Source organism: Cygnus olor, chromosome 16 (assembly GCF_009769625.2).
Source record: "Cygnus olor isolate bCygOlo1 chromosome 16, bCygOlo1.pri.v2, whole genome shotgun sequence".
Lineage (NCBI taxonomy): Eukaryota > Metazoa > Chordata > Aves > Anseriformes > Anatidae > Cygnus > Cygnus olor.
In genome coordinates, this window is record NC_049184.1 from 1,876,400 (window position 1) to 1,902,683 (window position 26,284).

Here is a 26,284-nt window from a genome sequence, read left to right on the forward strand (position 1 = left end):
GACCGTGGCACTTGCCAGAGCTCGCCTGCTCTTCCCACAGCCCAAGAGCGGCCACCAGGCAGCTCCTTGCTCCAGCCACGGAAACCTGAGCTACACTCACACACTGAGGAGCTTGTGAAAATCCCTATTATCAATCTACTGAATCCCCATCTAATCCCCTGCTCATATTACTAACAAATGCTGCCTTTAGTTTGGAACCTTCAGGTGGGCTCTTGGAGCCAAACTCTCTCATGAGAGGCAAATTAATTTAGCCATTGCACCATTTCCTCCTGCCAGGAAGGTTAAGGTGTTCTGGGAGATAGCTTGCTACCTCCAAGTCAAACACAAATACACGCATGCCTGAAAGTATTAACTAACCAATTTCTCACAGATTAAAGGATCTCAAAGGCTTTCCCTTAATGGATCGCTTTTTATGAATAGGTTATTTATGTCTCTGTGTTCCAATATTCTGAGAGCTCTGGCAGCTTTCACAGTAAACGCACAGAAAGAAGCAGCAAAGTTCAAAAAAGGTTTTTTGTAAACAAAGATATTCAGGTTGTATTTATTACACATTTCAACAAAAACTAAAATACACGGGACACTGGTAATTTCTAAAGACATAGTGTAAGTTCAGTTAACAAATACATTGAAACAGGTATCAAGCTGTTAGAAACAGAGTGGAAATACAACACAACCCCACTTCCCCTTGACAAAATGAACCCCCAATGTCCATGATTTCCACTTAGCAATGAGCAATTAAGCCTCTAGACAGCTAGACAAAGACGTTGATGTAGTAGCCTGCCATTCCAGGGTAACCACACAGGGCTCATCCCTAACTGGTTCTTGGCTGTGGAAGCACTTCTGTATTTTGGGTAATGTGTGCACTACTCTTTCAATATTTACAGTTCTGTGAGAACAAAGCAATAGAACCCACCTTTAGGTAACCTGCAGAAAGACCAAGTTGTTAGATAAAACAACCACCATCCTCATTTACTAAAAAGGAAGTGATTTATAGTACCTATCCAGGGAAGGGCAACACTTTTCTTTCCCCTGCAGATCACGGACAGGAGCACAAGCCCGTAATGGAAACTCATAGCACAATATTGTTCTTTGTTATTTGCGTGGGAAATTTTTGTAATGTTTCTTTGTACTGAGAACTCAAAGCATCTTTAGAGTGCTTGTGTCTCACATGCTTTGTTCTGCTCTCCTAGTATTGCCTTTAAGTAGTTCAAAAAAAAAAAAAAAGGGCTGAATTTGAAGCAGTGCTCTAAGCTGGATTTTAAGGAGCGCGATGGCAACAGCATTCTGGTTAAGAGAAGCAGAGAACGTGGAGCAGGGAAGCAGTAAGGGGCTGGAATCAAACTGGCACTGGGATCCACCTGGCTCACCCACCAAAAGCAGGAAGGAGCAGAAAATACGGCCTTTTGCAAACCGATGGCTTCTGCAGACGTGCTGCTAGGCTTCTGTTAGAGACCACACGCAGCACAGCGCTGCTGCCGTACCCAGGCTCACACGGCATTTGTGAATTGAGGACGGGAGTCTACGTATGCAAAAAGGATCGCAGACTTGCAGCCCCGCCAGAGAACCCTTTCCTTCAAAGCCGCTCTGAACCCTGGGTGCGCCTAAAACAGCAGGTTCTCCTCCCATTGACTCATTCGTGATCAAACAAACCAAGATGTGAGCTGGCATCAGGAAGCTTGAGCTGCCCTACAGAGACTCCGTGGCTACGTCACCACCTATCTCTTTCCAGTCCTGTCTAGCCATATTTAAATCTAATACTAGATTGTCCCTGGCCCTGGAGAGCCAGAGCCTGAAGGAACACAGCGTATACGTCTCTTGCCATAGAGTCATGCTACACAGCCAGCTTACCGCACCTCCTCAGGCTGAGATCCTATTTAACTTCAGGAAAGAAATCACCAAGAGGAGACGCAGCATACTGTGTAGCAGGTATGGCTGGGAGGGTGTTTGCAAATTCAACAAACCCCAGCTGTGTTGAAATGGAGCACATGGTTAAGGCTGAGCTAGCTCACAGGAAGGTTTATAAACAGCACGGCTAGGCAGTGCTGGTTGATGCATGCCAAACGCAGCACTTCAAGTCCCCCACCTCAGAGCACCTTTTCTCCAACAGGCAGTATCGGGTCTTTCCAAGCTTCCAAGAACATCCCATTACTCTAGGCATTAAGCACCTTCCAGAACGGCGATTCCTGTAGTCACTGCAGTCTCCACCACAATCTCAACTCCCTGAAAGACTCCCGCTTTCAGGAAAGGGAATAGAAAGGAAGAGTACATGGGTGGGGAATAAGAAAGAGGTAGCGACGCTGAGGAAATGAAAGCTTTCATCTACAGCAGTCTGGCATCTGATGAGTTATTACCTAAAGAATTAAAGAATATGACAAAGCCATTATTATTGAGCCGTAAAATGCAGCTATGTATTTCAGACTAGATGACAACAGAGATGAATGCAAAGCTATGTAGTGTGGTGTCCTTGATCCATTTGATCCTTCTGCCTTCAAAAAATACAACACAAACCGGTATCCAAAGTAGCAAACCCATGCTCCACCTTCCACGGGGACTGTTCTACAAATCCTGGCCAGCATCGAGTAGATAGGACAAGCCTCTCCACCCATCAAAAATGACAGAAGTCACTTTGATGGTGACTGATAAATTAATCATGTCAAATGAAGTCCTGGATATGTGAAGTCCTCTTTGCTTTAAAAAAAAAAAAAAAATCTAAGGCAGAAGCCCTTCCCTTCCACTTTTATAAGTTCCTCTCCCTTGTCCCTGAAAGCTAAAGCATGGCAATGCCAGAAAACCATTTAACATAGTTAGTTGCCTTTGATGTCATCTCTGAGGAAGCATGATTACAGGTGATTGTTTTGTCTTTTGAGGTTCGTTGGTCAAGCCTTTATCGTTTCTTCTTTGTTTCTTTCTTGGGTTTCTTGCTTATCTGCGGGGCAGTTGCCTTTGGCTTCTTCACTGTCTCTGATGTCTTCGGCTCAAAACTGTCCGAGTCCTACAGGAATCAATTAAGAAACAGTCAGTAACTTCTTAACAGTTTGCTGACAGCTCACTTTGGGAATTTGTGTGCAAGCCAAAGGAACAAGTGCTGGGTATCTCTGTTGGAACACACCTATATCAAACCGAGCTGACATTTAATGAGACTTGAGCAGCACCATGTCTGCTTCTTCTGCATGTGCTGTTTGAGGAGTGCAAGTTCATGCCCAGAAACAGCTTGCTACCAGAGAAGCTGTTGTAAGCGTGTCTAAATCAGGCTTTGGAGAAACACAGTACCCCAATTTTAACGGCAGAAAGAAAACCAACACTAAATGAAAACTATTCAAACTGGGAAAATGAAAAGCCACCGTAAAAATCACCAGTATGCGTGGCAACGTGCCATAGGTATTTCTGCAAAATGTTAAGCCTCATCCGGTGCAAGACAAAAAGTAATCCTCAAAACAGTAGTAAGAACGTCAAGTTCAGAGCCACTAAACCAAGCCTGAAATTCAGGGAGGGAACCAAAGGCAAAGCTCTCTTCACCTGGCCTAACAAGGAGTCCTCAGGTATCCAGCTTGTTTCCTTCAGGGGAGATGACAGATAATACTTCAGCCATGGGAAATAAAGTCTACTTATCTTGTAAAAACATAAGGGAGCAGCGCCAGTCTCATCTGAGAAAGCGCACACACACAGATTGCCTCCTTCCATTAAATGCATTTGAGTACAAATATTGCCTTAGCATCTTGGTTTCTATCAGTCAGAGCTTGCCAACTGGAAAAGGACACACAGAAAATGGCAGAGCAAGACGTGCTAGTTTCAAGCTTCCAAGACAGAGCTCCAGATAACAGAGGGGAAGGCAAGTATCTGACAGGATCCTTTTAATCAAGGAGCTCTGTTCAAACACCTCTCAAGTCACTGGGCTATTACAGCTCACATCTGTGTGGCTTTCCAAGGAAGGAGATTTGGCTGGCGTTCCAAAGGCTGTAATCAGCGCACAGGGAGCTGGCAGGCTCTGGAGAAATGGAGCAACATGCAGTTATTACTCAAGGATGCAGCATGGTGCTGCCATAAAGCGAACACTGCTGCCTTCTAATGTTCAAACCAAGGTAGTCTCCAAAGCCTGAAGCCTCCGAAACAGAGAAGCCGATCTGTACCCTACCTGGACTCGAGCACCATTCCCAAGGTTCGGAGGGATAGTCTTTCTTGTGTATTGTCTTGGAAATTAATCACAAGGGCAGAACATCAATAGGACAGCATGGAGAAAAAAAAAAAAAAAAGAGCATGCAAACAACAAAGGATGACCTTAAACAGGAACAGGTCCTTGAGCTTTATCACTTTAATTGGAGGCTTGGTCTTCAGCTTCCCACTTCAAACTAAAACCGTCACTCTTCCCAGCTTTCAAGAACAGCCATAAATTCATAAAGGGAAGCGATGGACTCGGATGGATGGGCTCTGGTGGCTGCAGCAGGCCTAGCAGAAGGGAGCGTGCACCCAGGCCAGGGCATCGGGAATCCAGTGCATCAACACACCTCCACATCCCGCTGACAGTTAAAGGTGGAAGTTGGGCCATGAACTGTCCTGCTTGAGCTAGAAAGGAAAATCTCGCTCTGCCCTCTCTGTTGTATGGTTTTAACCCCCCAGACCGCTGTTATCAGAACACATCGGCCAGAGCCTTTTTCCTTCGCACTGTGCCTCACCCTCAGGCATTCCCTTCTCCAGCTACCCTAGGCATACTTTCTCTCCTACAAGCTTCTTTACAAGACAGGTAACATCAATGCCACGTGCTGCTGAAAATCTCCATGCTTCCTCTGCGCAAGAGGGAGCAAACGCCAATAGAGCCTGACATCAAAGCCTTCCATTCTGAGTTGTTACTGAAAACAATACCATGCACGTTTAGAGAAAACCTGAATCAAACCAACAAACTTGCAGGCTGAAATACTGCCGGCTCCACCAACACGAGCGCGACCGAGCTCCTGGGGCTCTTTTATCACAACAGCTGGGTGGATGCGGGTCACCCCACTGTGGCCCAATTTAAAGTAAACAGAAGATGGAATCAGAGCCCTGTAGCTCACCTCAACCTTTGACTTTAACATTCTCTTCTGCTAACAGCAAACGGCTCCCTGCACGCTTGCACAGGATTGGGCGCCAGGACTGAAAACTGCCTTCTCGGCATTCGAATACACTCGAACTTTCACCTGCACCTCGTTTCCAAAAATCATATGCAAACAAGAGCCCTAAGCCATTTTCTGACAGGCAGGCCCTGCAAAGGGCACGCCCTGCCTGGCAATTAATAGAGCAAATCAGCAGTAGGATGATAACGTGGGCTTGGGACTGAAGTATTCTTGTGTGCGATCAGGAACAGCACGCACACCCAGCGGGAGGTGGGAAAGCTAGAAGGAAGGAAAGAGAATGAGCTATGGATCATTAGTTCTGGGGCAGACTACCGTGTCTCCACCAGCTCTGACATGTTCCCTCCCATCCGATTTTCTGTGATTCTGTGCATCTATAACAACGTTAAAGAACACTGCTTACTGTCTTATGGGACTTTGAAACTGGCAGGATTATGGCTAACACGCAGATAAGCTGGAAAATGGCTCCGAAGAAGAGTCCATAGCGTAGCACGTTCTCCATGAATGTGGGCTCGGGGATCTCAGGCGGGGAGAAATCCAACTCAGCAGCCATAGTGGAAACACCTTTCTCCTCCAGTGCTCTCAGGAAGACTGGTTTCTACAGGAAAGAAAAAAGAGTACTTATTTACATCGTGTGTTCTGGCGTTACTTTCCAGCAGCAGAAAATTACAGGCTACCTTATGGGGTTTGCTGAAGATAACCTTTGAATATCATCACAGTACGTTGGTACAGATACAGACGCAACCACAAAGAGGGAAGTGAAGCTCGCATTCATTTGGATGCTGGTCTTTCTCTACCTGCCTAAGAAAGTAGCCCTCAAACATGAGTTTTAGTCCATTTGCAGGTGAGGGGAAAACAAGCAAAATATGACAGATGGCCATAACACAATAAAGGAAAGCTTAAAAAGCAAGAAGATACCTCTCCCTGAGGCCGATCGTGCATGCAAGATGAATGCCAATTATTCATTTTCACTTACGTTGTACGTGTAATCACAGCCTTGTTGTTTTAGATGTTGTACAAAACCCAACGTTTTAGATAAAGCGCACAGAGAGCAGATCTGCTGAAGACGGGGATGAGTTCAATGTTTAACTACAAACAGTGCGTTAGCGGATGGTTACAGGAAGCCCCACATACCTCGCAGCGGTCACACAGGAAGTTTGTGTCAGAGTTAAATATTGATCTCCCGGGTCCCCAGCTAGATTTTCAGCCACTCCCTCCCTTCCTTTTCCTAATGGAGTTATCGCTTCATCCTACAAATGACTAATGGCTCGCTATGATAACCGAGAACCCTCCCTCCAGAATTGCTCAAGTACGCCCCAGAAAGTCACAAAAGGGAAATTCAATTCTTCTGAGACGCCACCAGAACTCAGCTGTGATTACTCTTACTTGGTTTTCCTGATCTGCATGATTCAGTCGTGTGCTTATTGAATCAGCACTCCTTGTTTATACACACAGTTCTCTCTTGGCTTTCGTTTGTTTTTCATATTACTAAAGGCTGGGTGCAAGATTGTGCTGCACGCACGTTCCACTTGGAGGGCAGTAACCTGTCTCCCAGAATTTATCTATCTCCAAAGCAGGCTTTGCATTTCTTACGCTACGAGGAGATTTCTACAGCCTGCAGATGTGACCGAGTTCAGAAAGACGGTAAATGCAGAGTCCAACTTGAATAAAGTTGTAATTGATAAATTGAAGAAAAAAATCAACAACTCTGTGCTGTCACAGACAGAGGCAAATGTCACCTGGGTACAAACTAAAAGGAGCGGTATATAAATCACAAGCAATAATAATTATTTTCTTTTAATTCAGCTGAAGTATGGGATCTTATTTTGGATTGAAAAAGACAGCAAAAGTATTCCCAACTGCATTTGATATCTCCTTTGAATCAGGATATAATTTAATATCTCCTTTGAATCAGGAGATAAGAACAGGTGACCTCCTGCGGTCTGTACTTCAGTGAGGAGAAAAAAAACCACACACTTCAAATTCTGACTGAATTCACGATCCGTGCACGAAGCTGGAATACGCACCGGGCCATGCAGGCTCACAGGTCTCAGTGCAGACCCAAGGAGGGGACTGGGCTTAGGACAGCATCAGCAAAGCATGCATAAATGAAATTCACTCCTAACTGCCCTCAGCCTGTAAAATTACCCTTCCTCTAATCTACCAAGGCAGCAGTTCCTAAGCAAGAATCACAGAAAACTTCAGCCTTAAGTTGTATTTTGTCTGGGTTTTACTTATTGGGACACCTTTAGAAAACTTCATTCTTGCTCCCACTCTTCCTAAACAGAGCAGGAAGGCACGTCGCTTCTCTCCTCACCTGGGGTTTTTTTGGCACGAGCTGCTACCGACAGTCCTGATTCACACACCTGAAACACCAACACAAATCAGAAAAGGGAACTGACACATAGACAACAAAACCAAAAATCCCCGTCCTCGTATTCCGCCAGTCACCCTTCCCTTTCCTACTTCATCTCTCGTTAGGGCGTTATTAATTTTGTAAATATCCCCAGTGACGTGAGCAGCGCCGAGCGCCCAGGTGGCAGCACGGCGTGGCGGCCTGCGAACACAACCCACGCAGCACGCCCCGCGCTGACACCACGCTGCAGCTATCGCAGCAGTCACAGCCGGCACCCCGCGGGAGAGCCGCTCATTTTGCTGCTATCAGCGGAGCTGAACTAATACAAGGAAAAAAAAAAAAAAATCCCTGCTTTGAAAAGACTCCCAGACCTGCACACTGAAGGAGGTTAACCCTCACGCGAAGCAGCAGGTCCAAGTTACACGTGTCAGGAGGCCCAAAGAGCAGCGGGGAGCCAGGCTCGGTACCAGGCACGCCTCCTGCAGTACACACAAAACGAGGAGGGAGTTTTCTCACCCAGGGAGCTACCTCGTCACGCTCTGCCTGGCGGCCAATGCAACAGGTCCCTGAGCGATAGTTGGCTCTTCCTCCCTCTTCCAGGGAGGCTACAATTTCACCATCTCTTCCCTTGCTAACATCTCTTCTTCTCCACAGGCTCAGCCACCTTTTTCCCCAGACGGCCTAGCCTGTTACCTATACCTAAAGTAAATGTTCTTAGGCTGTATTTAAAGGTTTATACTCCTCTGGCAAAAGACATAAGCGTATGACACAGCATGGCCCTCCCCAGTTCTCCCAGTTGGTTTAACAGCAGGTATCGCCTCCCCCCCCAGGCCTTGCTGGCTCACTGGAACACACCGGTGGAAGCAGGTAAAAACACAGCTGAACCGCACTAAAGGAACTGACTTTCATTATTTGTTTAAAACTACTCTTAGGGCTTTAGAGCAAGCTAGCTGCTGCCACCCACAAGTACATCTTCCTGCAGCAAAGCCAGAGCCGCACCACGGAATCAGCGCGGGGCTGCAGGGCTCTGGCTCGAGGCTTTGCTCAGTGCCACCCGGGGGCAGAATCAGGCCCCACGATAAAGAACCTCTTGCTTTCAGGCTCAGGGCCATACACGAGCCACCCCAACAGGGGCAGATAAAACCTTTCCTTCCGCTGTCCCGCGCCTCCCAGCTGGCACCCCCAAGCCCCACCACTGCATACAATGACTAACACAGGACAAGGCCGCAGGAGCACTTCACGTAACACACACTGGATCCCTCTCGAGGCCCCAAGGCTCAGCACAGAGCACAGGAGGCTGAGAGCGCTGGGGCTGCCCAGCCTGCAGAAGGCTCTGGGGGGACCTCACTGTGACCTTTCAGTACTTGGAGGGGGCTGATAAAAAAGCAGGAGAGCGACTCTTTTCTCAAGCGGATATTGACAGGACGCGGGGGAACGGCTTTAAACTGAAGGAGGGGAGATTTAGCTCAGAGGTTAGGAGGAAATTCTTCCCTCAGAGGGCGGTGAGGCCCTGGCACAGGCCGCCCGGAGGAGCTGTGGGTGCCCCAGCCCCGGGGGCCTCCCAGGCCAGGCTGCACGAGGCCCTGAGCGACCCGGCCTAGCGGGTGCCGCCCCTGCCCGCGGCAGCAGCCGGGCGCTCCCTCCCGCTCCGTGACGGAGCCCGCAGGGCCCGGCCCGCTCCGCCGCGACCCCCCGGGTCCCCCCCGGCCCCTCCCGGCCCCCGCTCGGCCCCCCCCGGGCCCCGCCGCCCCTCACCGCCCGCTCGCCGCCAGGCCAGGCCGCGCCGCCCCGGAAGCGCTTCCCGCCTCGGCCCGCCCCTAGCAACCGCCCGGGGCCGCCCGGTTGCTAAGGGCGGCCTGCCCGGCCGCGCCCAGCGCCCACCCCCCCCCCCCAGCCTCGGGTAGGGCGGTGGCCGCCCCGAGCCGCCGGGTCCTGGCCCCCCGCCCCGCAGTCCCCGCCTCAGCCGGGGGGGTTTGGTTCTGCTTCCTCGAACTCCCGGGCAGCGATAGTTAAGCCTCCCGCTGCTGCTTTGCTCCCGCCTGGGTTTCTTTTCTTTCTTTATTTTCCCCCGCCCGGCTCTGAAATGGAGATGCCTCGATGAGATGAGCTATAAAGGGGGAAAACTGGCTTGTGCTGTGCTTTGTTTCTTCGTGGTATTTAAAGAATCTGATTTGCTTTGCCCTCTTCCTAACCCTGAAGTATCAGTAGTGCCAGCTTAGTTTTGCTGCAGAGCCTTATTGTCCAGGAGTCTAAATACTTTGAGGAAATCCTCATCAGTTTGCTGATAAAAAAAATCAGTTACTTCGCTACAGAGGGAGTAAGGGATGGCATTTGTAGTAAAAGGATTTTCCAGGCTGCTAACAAGCATTTCAGTTAAATAGGTATTAACAAAAACAATTTCAAAGGTTTTGAGCAATTGGATTTAAAACCTTTTATCTTTCTATTTTAATGCAGAAGACTTTACGGACAACGAGAGAATGTGCACAGCTGTGAGTTACAGAGGACAAAGACATTTTACAAAGCAATTTTTCTGGCTTGAAAAATTAAGAAAAAATTACTCTTAAATAATGATCAGAGCTTTCACTACCTGTGATGGCCAAGGAATAAACCCAGAGCTCAGGAACAGCAATAAACCCTGCCCTTTTAGGTCCCGAACACAGAGCATCAAGGATACAAAACCACTGAGGATGGAGAAATAACTTGTGAAAGTGAGTGTCAGGAGAGATCCTATCAGTGTGGCTTAAATGACCAGGTTAAATGATTTCCATACTACCAGTACGCTGAGCTGGGTGGTGCTGCTGTCCATGTACACCTCCTCACGGGCACCGATCCTCAGGGTTTGAAGGTTGCAGGCAGAGGGGAAAGCACACACACGGCTCCCGGCCAGTACTGTACGCCTTCCAGGTTAAAGCTCTTCCCTTCTCTTTGCCAACAAAACTGGCACTAACTACTGAAAGGAGAAATAGGCAGACAGAAGTTGCAGCTTTTATACAGCTCCCACCCATTCCCTCTACCGCCAGCCCCCTGGCAGACCATCAAACGCCTTGGTGGTAATGCCAGGCTCCGCGCAAGGGAAATAGCCTTCGAGCTGCAAGCAGGTGGTGCCATCAGCCCGCCCTGGCTGCGCGCCTTTCACCTGCACCGCACTGACCCGTTCATTTCGCTGATTTTGAAATGATGAAAGAGGAGGCTGTTTGGAGGTGTATGCTGGGTGGATGATTTTCCAAAGCCTACGAGATTTGTGTGGGTTTCAAAGCTAGCATTGATTCAACGAGCAGAAACGGCAATTTTGTCAGCACCCAATTCTGAACAGAGACAGAGCTCAGATGTGAAGTCTTTTCCCAAATCCAACTCATCCGTAGCTTTTTTATTTCTTTCTAAATTCCTTGTTTGGTTTGCATTGCAGTACTCCCTGCAAGTCTTTGCAGTGAGACCTGTTTATTACCATACACTGCACACGTATCCTTGCTCACCTTGATCTTTTCATCCTCAGGTCATTATCGAGCCAGGAAGAAATAACTGCTTTGTTTTTTGGTCCTTACTGGAAACACGAATTTCCTCACTCCATCTCCATAAACTAACACATCTTACTTAAACTCTGATTTTTTCATCAGAAGCTTTCAAAGCAGCGTTTCCTTAGGAGGGGTACCGGCAGCTGAAGGACTTTAGTGAGCCAGTGACAGGGTTAGGATTTTAACGCCAGCTCTCCTTGTTCCTCGAGCGTGGCTGTATTGTGCTGTGTAACTTTCTAGGCAAAGCTCCTTTCCAAACTGAAATAAGAGTGGAAGACCAGAGATGAATTCACTGCTGGCATCAGAGCTCGGTCTGCCTAGGTAGGAAGAGGAAGGAGCTGGTATTTAGCTAGAAATTCAGGAACCAGTGACTCTCAGCTGACTGTAGGATGCTGACATCTGGCTGAAACTCCTGGCGGTTCACTTGGGTGATGCTGAAATGCTCCTGTCGCTCCACCAGGAGATAAACAGAGCCAGACAGGTAGCAGCTCTATAAATGGCTCTCACCCGCAGAGCACATCAGGCCTCCTGACACATACGTATCTTGCTGGCTGGTGCCATTTGTTCTATTGTAGTGCCAGTGATACGGTAATGTTTGAAGATTAAGTAGGCTTTTCAAGCAAGCTTTTAACTCTCTGAGACAGTCTTTTCTAATAGCACTTCCTTGTACGTTTTGAATTACCGATTTATTTTGTCTATTTTAAATCTGATCCCTTGCTTCAGACTCATTCTCACGGAGCAAACTGCGCTCCCATCCAGAGGGACCTTTTGCAAGAGATTATTTTGATAATTGTTTGTATTCAGGTTCCTACCAAACGGAATTCTTCAAGGGAAATTTCTCCCCAGGATACCTATTGTTGTTCAAAGGATCGACTCTGGAGGCTCTGAAGATCCAAATCCCAGCACTTTATCTTTCCAAGGTGGAAAAACCCAGTCTCGTATAATTTTCTAAAGGCAAGTCTTACCACACCTGCTGCGTTTGGGATTTGGGTTCTCCATTTCTTCCGTAGAAGTAACTGGTAACACAGGTCAAGCCTTGTCTTTCTCATCTCATTTTGCTTGCTTTCCACAGAAATTATTGCATCTTTGCAAAAAACCTTTGGAATGAAAAATACTGGGTATGTACCAGCAACAGACAATGTAATAATGGTCAATTTATTTATAATATGTCTTAGGTCTGCTATGCGGGATAAGAAATTTGAACTAAAATGTGTCCCAGCCTATCTCTAAGGTGGCAAACTTAGGCAGAAAATAAAACTCCTAATCTTCTTAGTCAGTTCTGTTGAATATACCGTTAGGGCACTTGTGATAAGCGGGTCACCACCACATCTCACGAGTAAAAGAAACCCACAGGAAACAGTTGTGTGTGGCTCCATCAGGAGTACTGGGGATTAGAGAAACTGGAGGCCAACAGTCATTGTCTGTGACATTCTGGAGGAGTGCAGAAAAGCTCTTGACAGCTGAGAATAGGGAACGATTTTTTTTTTTTGTCATTTGATGGGTTACTTCTTACTGTCATTAGTTTCAGCCTCCCAGGGTGAGCAGGCCCATTTCACATGCTGTTCAGCTTATCTGGACCTACCCGTTCTGCACCTGGAATAGACAGGGGCCATTTTTTAAAGCACGGCATGGAGACTGGAGGAGGTAAAGCTAAGAGGAAATCAATACCTGGGAAATTGCTGCAGGATCCTAACACCGTGTCCTTCATCAGCGAAGGACTAGCAGTGAAATATAACTCTACCTGGCATGTGCTTCACCCAGGGAGGTTTGGTCTACGCGCATGTGACTCCAAAATGCAGCAGCTCCAGCTGGAGAAGGTACCTGTGGTGGCCTGTACCTGGCCACAGACTGCATTCACCCTGCAATGATGTAGGCTTAGGCAAATAGAGAGCTATCCAGCGGGCACTGCTGACCCCAAGTGATGACCTCTGGGGGTAATCCCAAATTCACGTGCCCTGTGTTCTGGGGGCCAGCAGAATGCCCACAGAACCGGCTGCAGGAGGAAGGAGAGGTGGGGAAGAGCTGGAAGGCTCTAGGAACAAATCAAGAGAAACCCTAAAGGGAAAAAGCTGTTTGTTCCCTTTACAAAGAGAATTTGTCATTTGTTGTGCCAAATTATAATTGCTGCTACTCCTAAAATGAAGCTCCCATGAAGAATGCTTTCACGCTGCTTGCACGCGTACCTGCACGGGGCACGGATCCACCTGGGCGACCACCCTGCTGGGAAACACTGACCACAGGAACAAAGAGCGTAGCTCCCAGTTCAACTACTTTCTGTGACACAGATGGGTGCAGAACTGGCTCCAAACAGCACTGGATCCTACTGCAGTCTGTAGCAGCTTCGTCCCGAGCAGTCAGCAGCCAGAGCCCCCATGGCAGGACTCAAGCTGCCGGCAGCAGGGGGATCACAGCCACCGCTGCTGCCCCAGGAGCGGCCTCGCTAGCCAAGGGAGAGCTGAAGGATCCTGGCAGAGGAGCTCCAGAACTGACCCTTATCGGCCCTGGGACGACACCAGGGCTATGACGAAAGCTAGAACAGGAAATGCTGTGGAAAGAAAAGCTGCTCTTTTTATGCTATTTAAGAACTCCTAAGCAGTATCCACCCGACGGAGCCTGAAGGGGTTTTAGAAGTTTCTGCTGCCTCCCACAATTAATCTGGTCATAAAGAGAGCTTTTTGTTGTGTGGGTTCTCTTTGGTCCAGCTGTGCATGACAGGAACCCAGCCCAGGCAGAACAAGGAAACCCCTAGGACCATGGAGTTTTATATAGCCTTCTTTGATAGCGACTCACTTGAGATATGAATGCAGAGCACAGCCCTCATAATCCAAGCTGGGCAGCAGGCAGCTATAAACAAATCAATTATAGGCAGACTCCCCTTAATCAGAGAGATATTGCCCCGGGTCTTAGAGCAGCTCTGTGTAAGGCAACGGGCCAGGAAGATAGAGAATTAGCTCAAAAACAAGCTATAGGATAATATCTTGGAATAGCATTGGCTCTCAACTGGTTTAACAACGTGGTCTGATTCATCTGTTCAGCCAGTGTAGCACCAAGACTGGAAGAAAAATAAGTCATGCTGAAAAATTGATGCAGCCAGCCTCACACATGAGAGAACATGAACAGATTGTTTCAAAAACACAGACAAAAATCCCTTTCCAGTTGCAGAGAGCACGCAGCTGTGTGCACCAGTACAGTGGTTTTGGAAAGCCTGCTCCGTACTGCCTAGAAAGAGTCTTCTCTGGGGTTCGTGAGGAAGGATGAGACACGTTTATCACCTGACTTGTACAGCAGATCATCTCCCCATTGACTGGCTGGTGTCACTTCTTACGGCTGGAAAGCTGGCAGCAGTTCTTGCTCTCTCTCCACGTGGTTGTTTCTGGATTATATCAGAAGTCCCCTGGTCAGCTGCTCACTTCAGGGCCAGCTCCTGCTTTGGTCCCTTCAGTCCTTTTCCTTGATTTCTCTGTGAAGTGGCCTGGCACTGATGTGATACCAAATGGAAGGCGAGCCCTTGGAGCATTCAAAGCAGGCAGAGCAAGAGGTGACAGTGCACATCTGCCTAGGTATAGAGCAGCTACTATTTAATTCCACGGCGTTATCTGGTGTGCTGAGCTCCTTCGAGTCTTTCTGACCGTTGGCTTGCTGCTTACCAAGAGCACATGGTTCGGAAGGCCACTGTTCCGCTAAGCAGCGAGCCATAATCACAGTGCTGATTTCTCACCTCAGCAATGGCAGAGACCAGTGCTGAACGCTCTGGCCCCCTGCGCACACCAGATGCGGCATCCTTCCCTGCATTCTGCCTCTGCCAGCCGTAGCTGCGACGAGCTCCCTGGTGCAAGGTGAAGGCATTCTGCAGCAGGCGGCTCTGAGTCATCTCACCTGCTGAAACTTCTTTCCAGCACCAAGGCACGCAAGCCCCGAGATGGGAAGGTCTGGGTCCCTCTGGGTCCCCATCAATTCTGGGCATTATAAAACCAACGCTAAAAATCTGGCAGGTGGAACTCATGCTGGCACCTCTTTTTTTTTTTTTTTTTTTTTTTTTAACTCCTCTGAACTGTCCCGCTCTTCCTGGCATCACAGCTATGTGTTCTTTTTAATGGGGGTTTCATTCTTTGTTCCAAGAATGAAAACAGCTGCTGGTGCACGGAGCACCCCAGGGGAGACCCTTCCTTGCCTTTTTTCCAGAGCACACGAACAGAGCAGGGCTCCCCAGCTGCTCTGTGAGCTCGGTGCGAAGCTGTGATGTTTGTGAGGGACTGAAGCATGAAGTGCCCCGCTAATGCTAGCAGGTGTGGGCAACAAAGGGGAAGGAGGAAAATGCTGATAATCAAAGAAAGAAAATAGCAAAGAGATAAACCCTCCTGAGCAGGCAGCGTGAAAAAGTATTAATGGTTAACTTCCTTATTGTGGGGTAGGAAGAAAAAATGCAATTGTAAAAGGAAAGAAGTTTACCCTGCAAAGCCAATTTGTCATTCACCCTGCCGGATTATCATTGTTGTTATTTGCTCTTCACTCTGTGAAGAAGGCAGAGAAAACACGCAAACACCCCTCAACTACAGCCACAGCCCCCTCCCCACAACCTCCCTGCATGCGTCCTTGCTCACACAAAAAGAGAGGATGCTAAGCGCAGCCTTTGAAATCCAGGAGGATAATTGACTCTCTGACGTGTAGAAGCCCACGGGACTCCCGAGGGAGCACAGGTATAAAAGGAGGAGCTGCACCTCCCTGGCAGCTAGAGGACAGCTGGGGGCACATCCGCGTGTCCTCCCTGCTCAGCGGCTTCGCAGGGTCCTGCCCGGGTACCGGTGGAGGGGACGCATCCAGCAGGGCTCTCAGAAGCAGCACTAGAGAAGTTGTATCTGCGAGAGGGGAAGGGAACACCTCAGCAGGAGCCGATCCAGGACGAGCCTGTGGTCTAAGGGAACGGTAAGAGCGGGTCTCTGTACGTGGCTTTAACACGATAATGTCTATTTGGAAATTGGAGGCAATTAAACTACACCGAAATGCAATCAAAGCTGGCATCAGTAATTAGCTTTGCCAGATACAGTGCCCTTTGTATCAAAAGGATTTTTTTTGTACCAAGTTAGAGAACGAATCAGTAGCTGGGCTGTGGATAAGTGCAGATCAGTGGAGCTGTGCTGTAGGTGAGCCTTGTAAAACTCTTAGGCATTTACTAGAGGAAGCAAAGATTTCCTCATTTGCTATCCTCGTGCAAATTCCTTTTACCCTGGAAAATGAACGCTGCTTTACTCACCCATCAATAAAACTGTGTTTGCACCATCCCCAAGTGTGAGGAGAAAGGCAGCTGTGTGTCACGGATAACGCGAAGCCAGCCACAACGACGCAGAGTAAGCCACTTAAATTGAAATAGGATGTGAGAAAAGCAGAAATCCGAGTATGAAAGTCTGAACTTCATAAACCTGCAGGCACAGTGAAAGCTCCATTTCATCTCTGTAGAGGTATTTTTGAGACCGCTCAGGTAAGGTTTCAGAAGCAGTCACCCAATCTCTCCAACATCGTTTTCACAAACGCCGCTGTGTTAACGTTGCACAGGATGGAATGAAGCTACTGTGCTTTATCTGTTGGAATGGTGTAAGAGCTCTTCATCTGAAGGGGAAATTATTAATCATTTTCTTTCACACGCTGCCAGAATAGAAAAGAAGGCATCTCTTGCCCCTGGAGAATTTTGAAGGTGACAAGGTTTTTGCAGAGCTGTCAAGCTGCCTGTACGCAGGGTGACACTTAAATTCTCCAGTCTCTTTTCTGAAATAGCAGGCACTTCTGGAAAGGGGAGAAGGACTTTCATTCTAGGCTCCTTCGCAAGGGAGAAACGGAGACAGAAATATCCAAAAAGCTGAAGGGATGAGAAGCAGGCTGTAGCAAAGGAAGAGAAGACAAAGCAAGACAGGAGATAAAAGGCAAAAGCGAAAAAAAATAATCACAAAAACTAAAAGTAGAGAAAGGAAAAATTTCAAAGGGACAAAATGTGAGGAGGAAAACCTTTTTTCCTGGAGGAAAACCCAGCACTCAGATAATCAGGGCTGTATCCTAGGAATTAAAAAGGGAAGCAGACAACGTTGGGCTAGGTTTTCTTTTCACTTAGTGATATTTTACTTCACAGCTCATGTAACGGCTTCTCCTGGTGCTGAATAAGTCTCCTGGTTGGCACTTTCTTCAGATGTTGGTGCCGTGGTCTCCTGGTACCCTCCAACATATGCTTTAGATCATTTCCTTTATCTAGAACAAGATCTGATTTGAGATTTGTCTCAGAGATATTTAGGGGAGAAAGGGACATGCTTTCTCAAGTTCAAATGAAAGAGAGGAAAAGCAGCAGCAGGACCAGGAGCTCTGTCAGTGTGCCTCTGTCACTATTTTGCTGCTTCTGGGCATTCCTCAGCTCTCCGAGGGGCAAGAGCAGCTCTGTAGGAGACCAGGTCTTGGAGGGAAGGGGTGCTCCTCCTGCAGCTGCCAGAAGTCAGCTCTGCTCGGGCCGGGATCGTCGGCTCTGCTCCCGGGGAGCGGGTGGGAAGCGGGCCGAGAGCGTGAGCAGCTGGCAAGAGGGAGCTGGCCAAGCAAGGGCTTGTGGCAAGAAACCCTAATTCTTAGTGCAGCACCTTGCCCATGTCTGTCCAGGCACTTAGGGCACTGCCTAATCCTGGTGTTAGCTTCCACGGGATCAACATCAAACCCACTTGCGTGGGTACCACACAAGCCCTTAATGAGACATCTCCATTCAGCTATATCCGAGCAGCGAAGCAGTCCCCACTGCTGATGTTTCCCACCAGAACGGGCCCCCTCCTGCCACCACCATCAGTAAAATCCACTGCTTGGGAAGTTCATTGGGGAAGTTAGAAGCCCAGCCAAAACCTTTCCATTTGGCAATGTGGGGGTGGCTTTTTCTTTCTTTCCTTTTTTTTTTTTTCCAACTAAGTATTGTTAAACATTGGGAAGCTTTTTTTTTTTTCTCCTTAAAAATTGAACATTTTTCTGTTACGGAGATCAAATATCTTTCTGCTCTTTTCTTGTGTAAAATAACATAGCAGAACAAGGACACTTGATATTTTAAAGACTTCCATCCACATCCTACTTTCTTAAAGAATCTTTTCTGAGCTAAAGATCAATTGCTTTTGATCAAAGGCGAGGAAGAGCGTTAACTGGAATATTCTCCTACCGTCTCTTGCTTCCAGTAACAAAAGCATTGCATTCAGCTCCGATGGTGTGCGACCTCGGGTGATTCTCTGTCCTGAGTCATCCACCTGGGATGGTGGATACACAGCCCTTCAGCCAGCCCCAGGGTGCAAAATACCGCAGTGTTTGTCTCTGGGCAGACACACACCGCTGGTGGGATCCATCCCACCTTCACCGAAGTCCTGAGAGCTGCGAAGGCATTTCTGACCAGTGGAGAAGGGGCTCCTCTTGACGCAGCAGGGCAGGAGAGGTCCTGGGGGACAGCTGCAGATGGAGATGGTGAAGGTCCTGTGCAGCGATGCTAGGCTGGTGAGGAGGTTGCTTTAGGCAGACACTGCCACTGACTCAGTTCCGCATTTCAGGTGAGTCCAAAGGGTGGAAGATGCTGGATAAGGCCACCCTGCTCCTGTTCCTGCACTTAGTTGCATGCTCCATCTCCTCTCCTCTCTACCCAGCTCTCAGGTAAGATACTGAATGCTTCATCCATGCTGTAACTCTCTGCCTTAGCTCTGACCTTCTGCAAAATAAGCACGTGCCAAATTAAGTTTGCCAGCCCTTTTGAAAGCCAAATAAACTGTACGTGCTCTGGTGAACCTGTTTCTTTACCCTGGCTTATTTTTTTGGGAATGCCACTAGCTTAGGAGTGGTTTCCAAAGAAGGCAGACACCTAACACGGGATATTTCAGCCCAAACAGTTGGTTTTGGAATTGAATGCTGGATTCTATGAAGGGGAATCTGGCAAACTCCAGAGCAGCCAGCACCACCAGCACCGTCACTGATTAAAATTTGTGCCTGCAGGCTACCTGCATTGAAACCGGAGCCACAGATATTTCAGTACATGAACTCAGCAGCTGCATATTAATATTTCAAGTATTTCCTTGCCAACTGTTTGAAGTTAGTATTACTTCTCACTATTACAAGTTGATGGATGTACAAAATTGGGCATAGGGTTCTCTAAAGTGGATTCACAACATCCCACAGAAAATGCTTCAGGCCTTGTGCCAAAGCCATGGCATGATGATACCACAAGCACTGGAGTTTTGCTTGACATTGCTGGGAGCTCAGCGAGGGGAAAACACGTTTGGGGCAGCTTCACTAACTGCCTTTTCACTGCTGTGACAGCTTCAGGGCAGTTTCTGGCTGGGGAGAGTGACAGACAGAGCTTGTGTTAGTGATGAGGTAGGGATGGAAAGGGAGAGAGAAAGGAAAAAGCAGAACGAGGAGGAGCAGTCAAGAACCCTGACCAGCATTTGACCATGTCTTGCAATATGCCCTTTTTATTTTTCCGTTTTTTATTTATATTTTTTTTTTTGCAGGTACAGCCCACGGCCTGTTACTGGCAAGGCCATGAACTTCCAGCTGCAGGACCGTGGCCCACTGCAGAGCCATAACCCCTCAACAGAGGAACAGGACGAGGAGGGTTTGTTACCAGACCCTACTGAGAAAAGGTTTGTACCTTGCCTCTCACCCCCCACTGCCACGGAGGATGCTGGTTACGATTTTCCTGCAGCCCAGGAGCACACCAGCAGGTCACTTAGTCCCACCAGCACCACAGAGGCCAGGCTCAAGGGGGAGAATGCAGATGAACCCTGAAACCGGAGCAGAAGGCTGGGATCATGCCAGCTCCCACCACTGCTGCTGTCCTGAGCTGCTTCCTGCTCTCCCCCAGCAGCACAAAGCATTCTGACAGGCAGGGCTGCAAGCCCCGTGCTTCAGCAGGGAGCATAATTTTTCACCAAGCTCTGGGAACTCACCTGGAAGGCTGTCAGAGCCTCTTTTCCACCCCTGCCAGGAGACAAGGGATGGTTGCTTATCTTAAGTACAGTGGATTCATCCTCACAACAGTGGGGACCATGCAAATAGCTTGTGCTTCTCCTACCTGTGGAGTTTCTGTACCTGGAGAACCGTCCGAGGCTCCTGTCACCCTGCCCCAGCCACAGGGGTGTCTCAGGAGGTGACAGTGGTGCTACAGAGCACAGTAGTGTCCCAGCTGCAACTCTGCCCTCTACCAGCCTCTGGTTCTCCTTCCTGCTGCTTCTTTGACCTCACTGCTGCTTTGCAGGCACTTCCCATCAGCTGTTTAAGTGCAAATACTGATTAACAGATATATTTTGTTTTTCTGGCTGCCTGCCTGTCAGAACCAAAAATCCCTTAAATCTTTTCACCCTCCAACACTAACTCAGTCCAATACTAAGAAGCCTTTGGTATGTTTACACCCCTGATGTCAGCAGTTACATCTGGTGTATTTTGACATCTGAAACATCCATTTCTTACCTAGAAAGCTCCCTGCTAGCTCAGTGAGCACACCTCGTGCTTGTCTTTCACCCCTAGGATGCAGCGCCACGCAGATGCCATATTCACTGACAATTACCGGAAATTCCTGGGGCAGATTTCTGCCCGCAAATTCTTACAGACCATCATTGGCAAGCGGCTCAGGTAAGCCACGGGGGTTTGCCGTCCCAGAGACAGTGCTTTGCTTACTGGGTGTTTTTTTTTTTTTAATGCATGTAGCAGGAACAGCTGCCTTCCACTGCAACAGAAGCAATCTCCTGCTGCTCCACACCCCAAAGGGCATCCTAAATCCCCACTTCTAAGATCCCTCTAATCACAACAATTATTAAACAGCCTAATTAATCCATCCCTCCAAGGCTATCAGTGTCAGATCAGCTGCGAGCTGTACCATGCTAGCAACGAGCAACAGTCTTTGCAGATTAATAGCTGCAATGATCATTTGCTGTTAGGAAACACCCACTGTTATGCTGTTATGCCTGGTCTGAACACAGAAGACAGCCTCTCCACTACAACTTGGGCAGCTGTGGTTAGATGGATCAGTTATTGCCACTAAACACGACCAGCTAGTCAGATGCAAGCCAGCTCTGACCCCTCTCCTACCACAGGAGCAAAGAGCTGCCCAATTTCCTCCTGAAATGAGGCAGAACAGCCCCAGGCCCAGCAGGTTCCTTGCCACGCTGTTCAGCCTGAGGGACTAAAACATACCTCTGAAACAAAGACGGTTCTCATCTTCGCATCACAGAAACAGTGAGAGCAGCCCAGAAGAAGGGGTGCACGAGCTTCTGACGAGGCGCCAGTCCGACAGCATCCTGATGGACAGCCGCTACCACCAGCGGATGGTACTGAGGGACTTCCTGGGAGCCATTCTGCAGAATCAAAGGTAGGTGGGAATCGTTCCGTAACCTGCTCTCCGCAGGAATAAGGCAAGGAAGGTCCTTTCTGCTGTCTGGCTTTTAGATGTGAAGCTACTGGAAGTACTACCTTTCAGATACACCCAGTGAAAAAAATAAAGCTCCTACCTGACTCCATAACCCACCCCTTCCCTTTCACGGGCAAGTAGGGTGCACAGAAGGATCAGCCTGTCCTGAGCCAGCCCGCAGCACACAGCAGCACATCACTGTGCTGCCTCCTCACCCCCATAATTCAGTAAAACAGCAGTAGAAAAAAAAACCTCAATCTCAATTATGTCATCACTGTCCTATTCTCTTCTTTCACAGGCCTCGGGACGTAAACAGCAGCCAGTTAGAAGGGTTTCCCAACACCCTGGCTAAGCTCATGTGAATATTTCTCCCTTTTTCATCTCCCTGTGCTCTGGTGAGTACCATTCCCTGCACAACTGCGTACGTAACACTGCTGCTGCACTGCACCCAACAAGTGGTCCGAAGGCTTTCCCTTAGCAAAGCCAACTCCCACCACTGCCCATGAGAAAAGGGTATAGACTGCAACTGAGGGGAACAAAAGCTCCCAACCCATTTTGTCAAGTACCTTATTTAGGTACTTGGCATTAGTACCACTCAGACCTGTTAGTCTGAACAGACACCTAGGCACGTGTTTCCACAAAAGGCCCCCCTGGTCTAACTACTCTGGCCTGAGCCCTACCACAAACACGGCTCTCACGGCAGATCTATCAGCAAATCCAGCGGAACTCAGACACCCATTTGGATGTGTGGGAACAGGCTGGTAGCAACCAAAACATCCTCATAAAGCTGAGGGACACCAGGGCTGAAGCTAACCTAAACGCAGACAAAAATCTTCTCCCAGGGCACAGAACGTTCCTCTAGATGCCCAGTACATTGCAGGTTTTCCCCTCTCGCTGCACTGGACAGGAAATGAAACCTTAGTTTTCTGTTCCCCTCAGTCCTAAAATTAGTCACCTGGAGCTTGAAATATGCTCTAAGCCTTGCCAGCCCTGGGGGATTCAGAGCCAGCACACAGGCCATCCTTGGTAATACCTTCATTCAGACAAATGTGTTTTCCTCCATGAAGCAATTTCATCTTACTCCTGTCTCAGAAATTAAGCTTGTCTAACCCTAGTCAGCACAATATGAAGCAGTGTGGGGAGACCTGTGAGAACATTAAATAAAAAAAGGGGGGGGAGGAGGGGAGAAAGACCAGAACTGTACATAAATCATACATATGGATTTAGCTAGGAAAGAACGGCATTTTAGCATCTCTTGCCATGTTTGAGTTGGTTACATTCACTTCTTTTCACAAATGAGGTCAGCCAGGAAAAGCCTCAAAAAAGAAAGAAGTGTGCACTCACCAATAGCTTTTTCGTAATACTCTTTTCCTCCTGCTTCTGTACAGAATAACTCGGAGCTCATGGATCTAACTGTACAGTAAGCCATTCACAGCCATGAAGACATTCCTGGAGGTGACCAGCTGGAACTGAAGCCTACAGTCCTCAAATCCATTTAAAGGAATGCAATTCTGATGCACTACTTAATTTACTTCAGTCTTTACAATTTAATTCCCCTCTCTAAACATTGGTTTGTGTACTGAACCAGGAAAAAAATACCTCTGTGGTTTAACCTCAGGCTGTTTTCTATATAAAGGCTAAAACAACGAGTACACTTGTAATCCTGGAGACATATCGTCTACTAATTAAGGCTTTCAAATCATGAAGTGCAGCAAAATTTCTGCCAAGTCATCATTCTGTTTGAGGGCCTGATTAATAAATATGAGGCCACCAAAAGGCACCTTTTGGCAGTTTAGTGAACTGATTACAGCCTCCTCCAAAAAGATGCTGATGGCACAACCACACACAGTTAGAGCAGGGTGAGGTAGCGCATAAATCCACCAGTCTACCCTCCAAACACCGCTGGGGGCTGTCACTGCCCAGCCCCTGGACAGAGCCCTGGCAGCAAACCTGGGCTCTAAAAAGCTCGGTGACGAGCAGTTACTGTTCAGCCCCGAGGTGTTTACGCTGAGCCTACAGCTTTGCTCAGCAAGAGCAAAAGGAGAGCCCTGTGCATTAGATTGGGCTGACACTGCTTTCATTCAGTGTGCCATCCAGGGGCTCTGAACGCCACCATGGCTAGGGTTACAGCTGTCAACGTTCCCACTGCCACTTAGAAGAAGTTATTAACCCAGTGATCTCTCACATAACTACTTCCTTCTCTGTCACCCCAATTATCCCATTGTTCATGTAATATTTCTGTCTTCAGAAATGTAAATAGTGTCAGGATGGGGTACGCTTTCCCATCATTAGCAGGGAATAAAAGTTGTTCTAAATAAACCTGTCCAACAGCAGGTCAAGATGGCTCTGTGTGTATTGAGATGTTAGTTTCTTGATTCCAGGCACAGAATGGAAATGGAAGACGTTGCTCAAAGACAGCAGGAAGAACACAGAGGACAACTCAGAGCTGTGCTTACAAAGGCACTGGGTCCAGTGCCAGCCACTTAAAACCAGGCTGGAAATACACCTGCAAACATATGAGGGCCTCTTAAAGTATCCCTCACTGCACCCAAACAATTCCTTGGCAATTCACAGTATTTACCATCTCCTTTTTCCTCAGGTGATCATGTTATAGTGCAGTAGGCTCCAGCACACATGGAAATGAGTTCATACTTGCACCAAATCCCTATAGATTACATTCTCCCTGTTGAAGTTTTACAACTGTAGCACTACAGAAATACTATCAACTGCCCAGCAGGGGGGGGAAGCAACGGGGGGATGCTGAGGTCCATCAGTAAAGCCACGACAGCAGCAGTACACTAATGGGTAATCCACTACCCTTACGCAAGCAGAGAACTGTCACAGTGAGACATAAGTCATGCTTCTGCTTCGCAGTACAGCTGGACAGAGAAGCTGGAACAGAAGAAACAACCTGAATGGGACTGCTTCCAAGTGGGTTTGTAAAGCTGTTGTCTAACACCAGCCACCGTGCCTGAAGCCATTACAAATTGCTCCAAGGAAAGGAACCCCCCTATCCAAAAGCATATTCATAAATTAGAAAGTAAACAAGGCAGCAAAAAAATTACAAGTGACATGAAAGCTATATGCAGACACTACACTACATTCAATAGTTTTAAATCAAAAGATGTATCATAAAATACTTTGGAAATACCTAAGTCTGTATGATTAAACAGCTGAGTGACTGTACCTATCTGGAATAAAAGGAATTCCTTTGAAAGCTCGGTTTGAATAAAAATGAGGAAGCAAATGCTCAAACTCTGGGAGATGAAATGTTTAAAAAAAAGCAAATCAGAAAGTGTCTTAAGAATAAAGGGCCACGGGAAGGAAAAAACATCCTTTCCTAACATATAGCCAAAAAAGGAAAAAAAACAGCAACAAGCAGAGCTCAAAGAAAATGCATCACAGAACTGCATGATTTTCTTTTTGCATCTGTACTGTCATTGGAGAACATGCCAGAGATCTGCTACAGGGAAAGTACTGGAGCATCTGTCATAGTGCGAGTATCAACAGATTAGTTATAAAACAAAGTTATAAAACAAAGCTGATAGGTGTGCAGTAACAACAAAAAAAGGCTCAAAAACTCAGTGAAAAGGAATTCCAGGGTAAAACAGTGTAAATAGTAGCTTAACTATTTCTTGCTTACAACTCCTTTATTCCCAGAAGGCTCGAATGCAGCATGAGATCAGTTCTTTGAAGGAGTGCAGAGGAGGTCAAGGGACTAGTTCATCAAGCCTGTACGGTGTTCAGTACAGTGTTCACCACGAACAAACTGGTAGGAACTGGTATTACAAAGAACAGAAACAGTGAGCTAAGTGTGAACAACTGCAGCGGGGAAGAGGCAACAGCTTTTGTAAAGTGGAGTCATGTCTCACACATGTGAGGTTCTTCGGAGGAATTAGCTCCACACCCTTTATCCACATGCTTGCCGGTTGATATAATTTCCTTGGATTTCCAAAAGACAGTTTGTAAAGTTCCTTTGCCAAGAGGTCTTTAAAGAAACCCATCTGACACGGGACGAACAGGAGCCAACACAGACGCAGGGGAGGGAGCCAGGAGCAACTGTGAAGTTTTCCATGTGCAAGTTGTTCATCAGGAGAACTCCCCAGAAATCTGTGTTGTTCCTCCAAGCATTCGTCTTTCCCCCTCCCCAACTCATTAATTTGTTGATGACACAAAATTACTAAATACAGCTACGAAGTTCAGGGTTATAAGGAGGATGGTGGGCGAGAAGTACTGCATATGACATCAGCCTGGAGACACTAGCCAATGACATAGAATTAAAAGGCATCGAACTCATATTTGGAGGTCACTTCCAGAGGCTGCCATGAAAACAAACCCACCAGAAGGGCACCCCAAACCTACCAGGGCAGACACGCCAGGCACAAGGCCTACAAGGGCCAGAGCCCAAGGACTCCTCCTGTTTGAGCTCTGAGCACCCATGGCAGCTCCACATAGCCTGGCGCCATCCTGAGTTGAGAGAACAGCAATTAGCAGAGAAATGCAAATGACAGCATCACAAACGATGGGCAGAAGTGGGAAGCGCCCCCAAATAAACACGTGCCTCTGGGAAAGGACATGAAAGAAGAGGAACCTTTGCACCACAATGACTAATACACAAAAACTGCCCAGCCAAAAAGCTCTTTTCATTTTCATGTGAGCTCAACTTCCAGTCCGAGACTTTGAAACAGCCAAAACAAAACTCAGGACCATTCTTTCCTCTTTATTCACAAATCACTTAGTATGAGGAGAGGGTGCCTGGGGAAAGGTAGAATTATGTTTTCCTTTTTCTTCTTTTTCTAAAAGAAATTCAAACATCCCAGGTGAAGAAAAGGGGAGAGTGGAGTGGGGCAGGGATCCAGAAGAAAGGATTTTTGAGATTCATATGAAAAACACTCAGGTAGCATGAACGCAACAGTGA

The 26,284-nt window shown here is 47.7% G+C and overlaps 2 protein-coding genes across 9 annotated transcripts; one reads left to right on the forward strand and one right to left on the reverse strand.

The window, feature by feature from the left end:
* Positions 1-510: 510 nt before the first annotated feature.
* On the reverse strand, positions 511-9,288 carry MANBAL (mannosidase beta like). 6 transcript variants are annotated; one of them, XM_040576402.1, is made up of 5 exons: positions 9,214-9,266; positions 7,420-7,468; positions 6,079-6,159; positions 5,506-5,700; positions 511-2,992 (listed from the first exon to the last, which is right to left on the reverse strand). In XM_040576402.1, the coding sequence occupies exons 4-5, from the start codon at positions 5,653-5,655 to the stop codon at positions 2,885-2,887; spliced, it is 258 nt and encodes an 85-aa protein (XP_040432336.1). In that variant the 5' UTR covers positions 5,656-5,700; positions 6,079-6,159; positions 7,420-7,468; positions 9,214-9,266; the 3' UTR covers positions 511-2,884. The 6 variants fall into 6 exon arrangements, with proteins under 6 accessions (XP_040432336.1, XP_040432331.1, XP_040432333.1 ...); XM_040576397.1 differs by lacking the exon at positions 6,079-6,159 and having other exon boundaries at positions 9,214-9,288; XM_040576399.1 differs by lacking the exons at positions 6,079-6,159; positions 9,214-9,266 and adding an exon at positions 8,655-8,673.
* Positions 9,289-12,035: 2,747 nt separating this feature from the next.
* Positions 12,036-26,199, forward strand: GHRH (growth hormone releasing hormone). 3 transcript variants are annotated; one of them, XM_040576406.1, is made up of 7 exons: positions 12,036-12,088; positions 18,518-18,617; positions 19,472-19,603; positions 20,487-20,591; positions 21,190-21,327; positions 21,665-21,761; positions 22,755-26,199. In XM_040576406.1, the coding sequence occupies exons 2-6, from the start codon at positions 18,538-18,540 to the stop codon at positions 21,726-21,728; spliced, it is 519 nt and encodes a 172-aa protein (XP_040432340.1). In that variant the 5' UTR covers positions 12,036-12,088; positions 18,518-18,537; the 3' UTR covers positions 21,729-21,761; positions 22,755-26,199. The 3 variants fall into 3 exon arrangements, with proteins under 3 accessions (XP_040432340.1, XP_040432341.1, XP_040432342.1); XM_040576407.1 differs by lacking the exon at positions 12,036-12,088 and adding an exon at positions 12,111-15,893; XM_040576408.1 differs by lacking the exon at positions 12,036-12,088 and adding an exon at positions 18,128-18,440.
* The last annotated feature ends 85 nt before the right edge of the window (positions 26,200-26,284 follow it).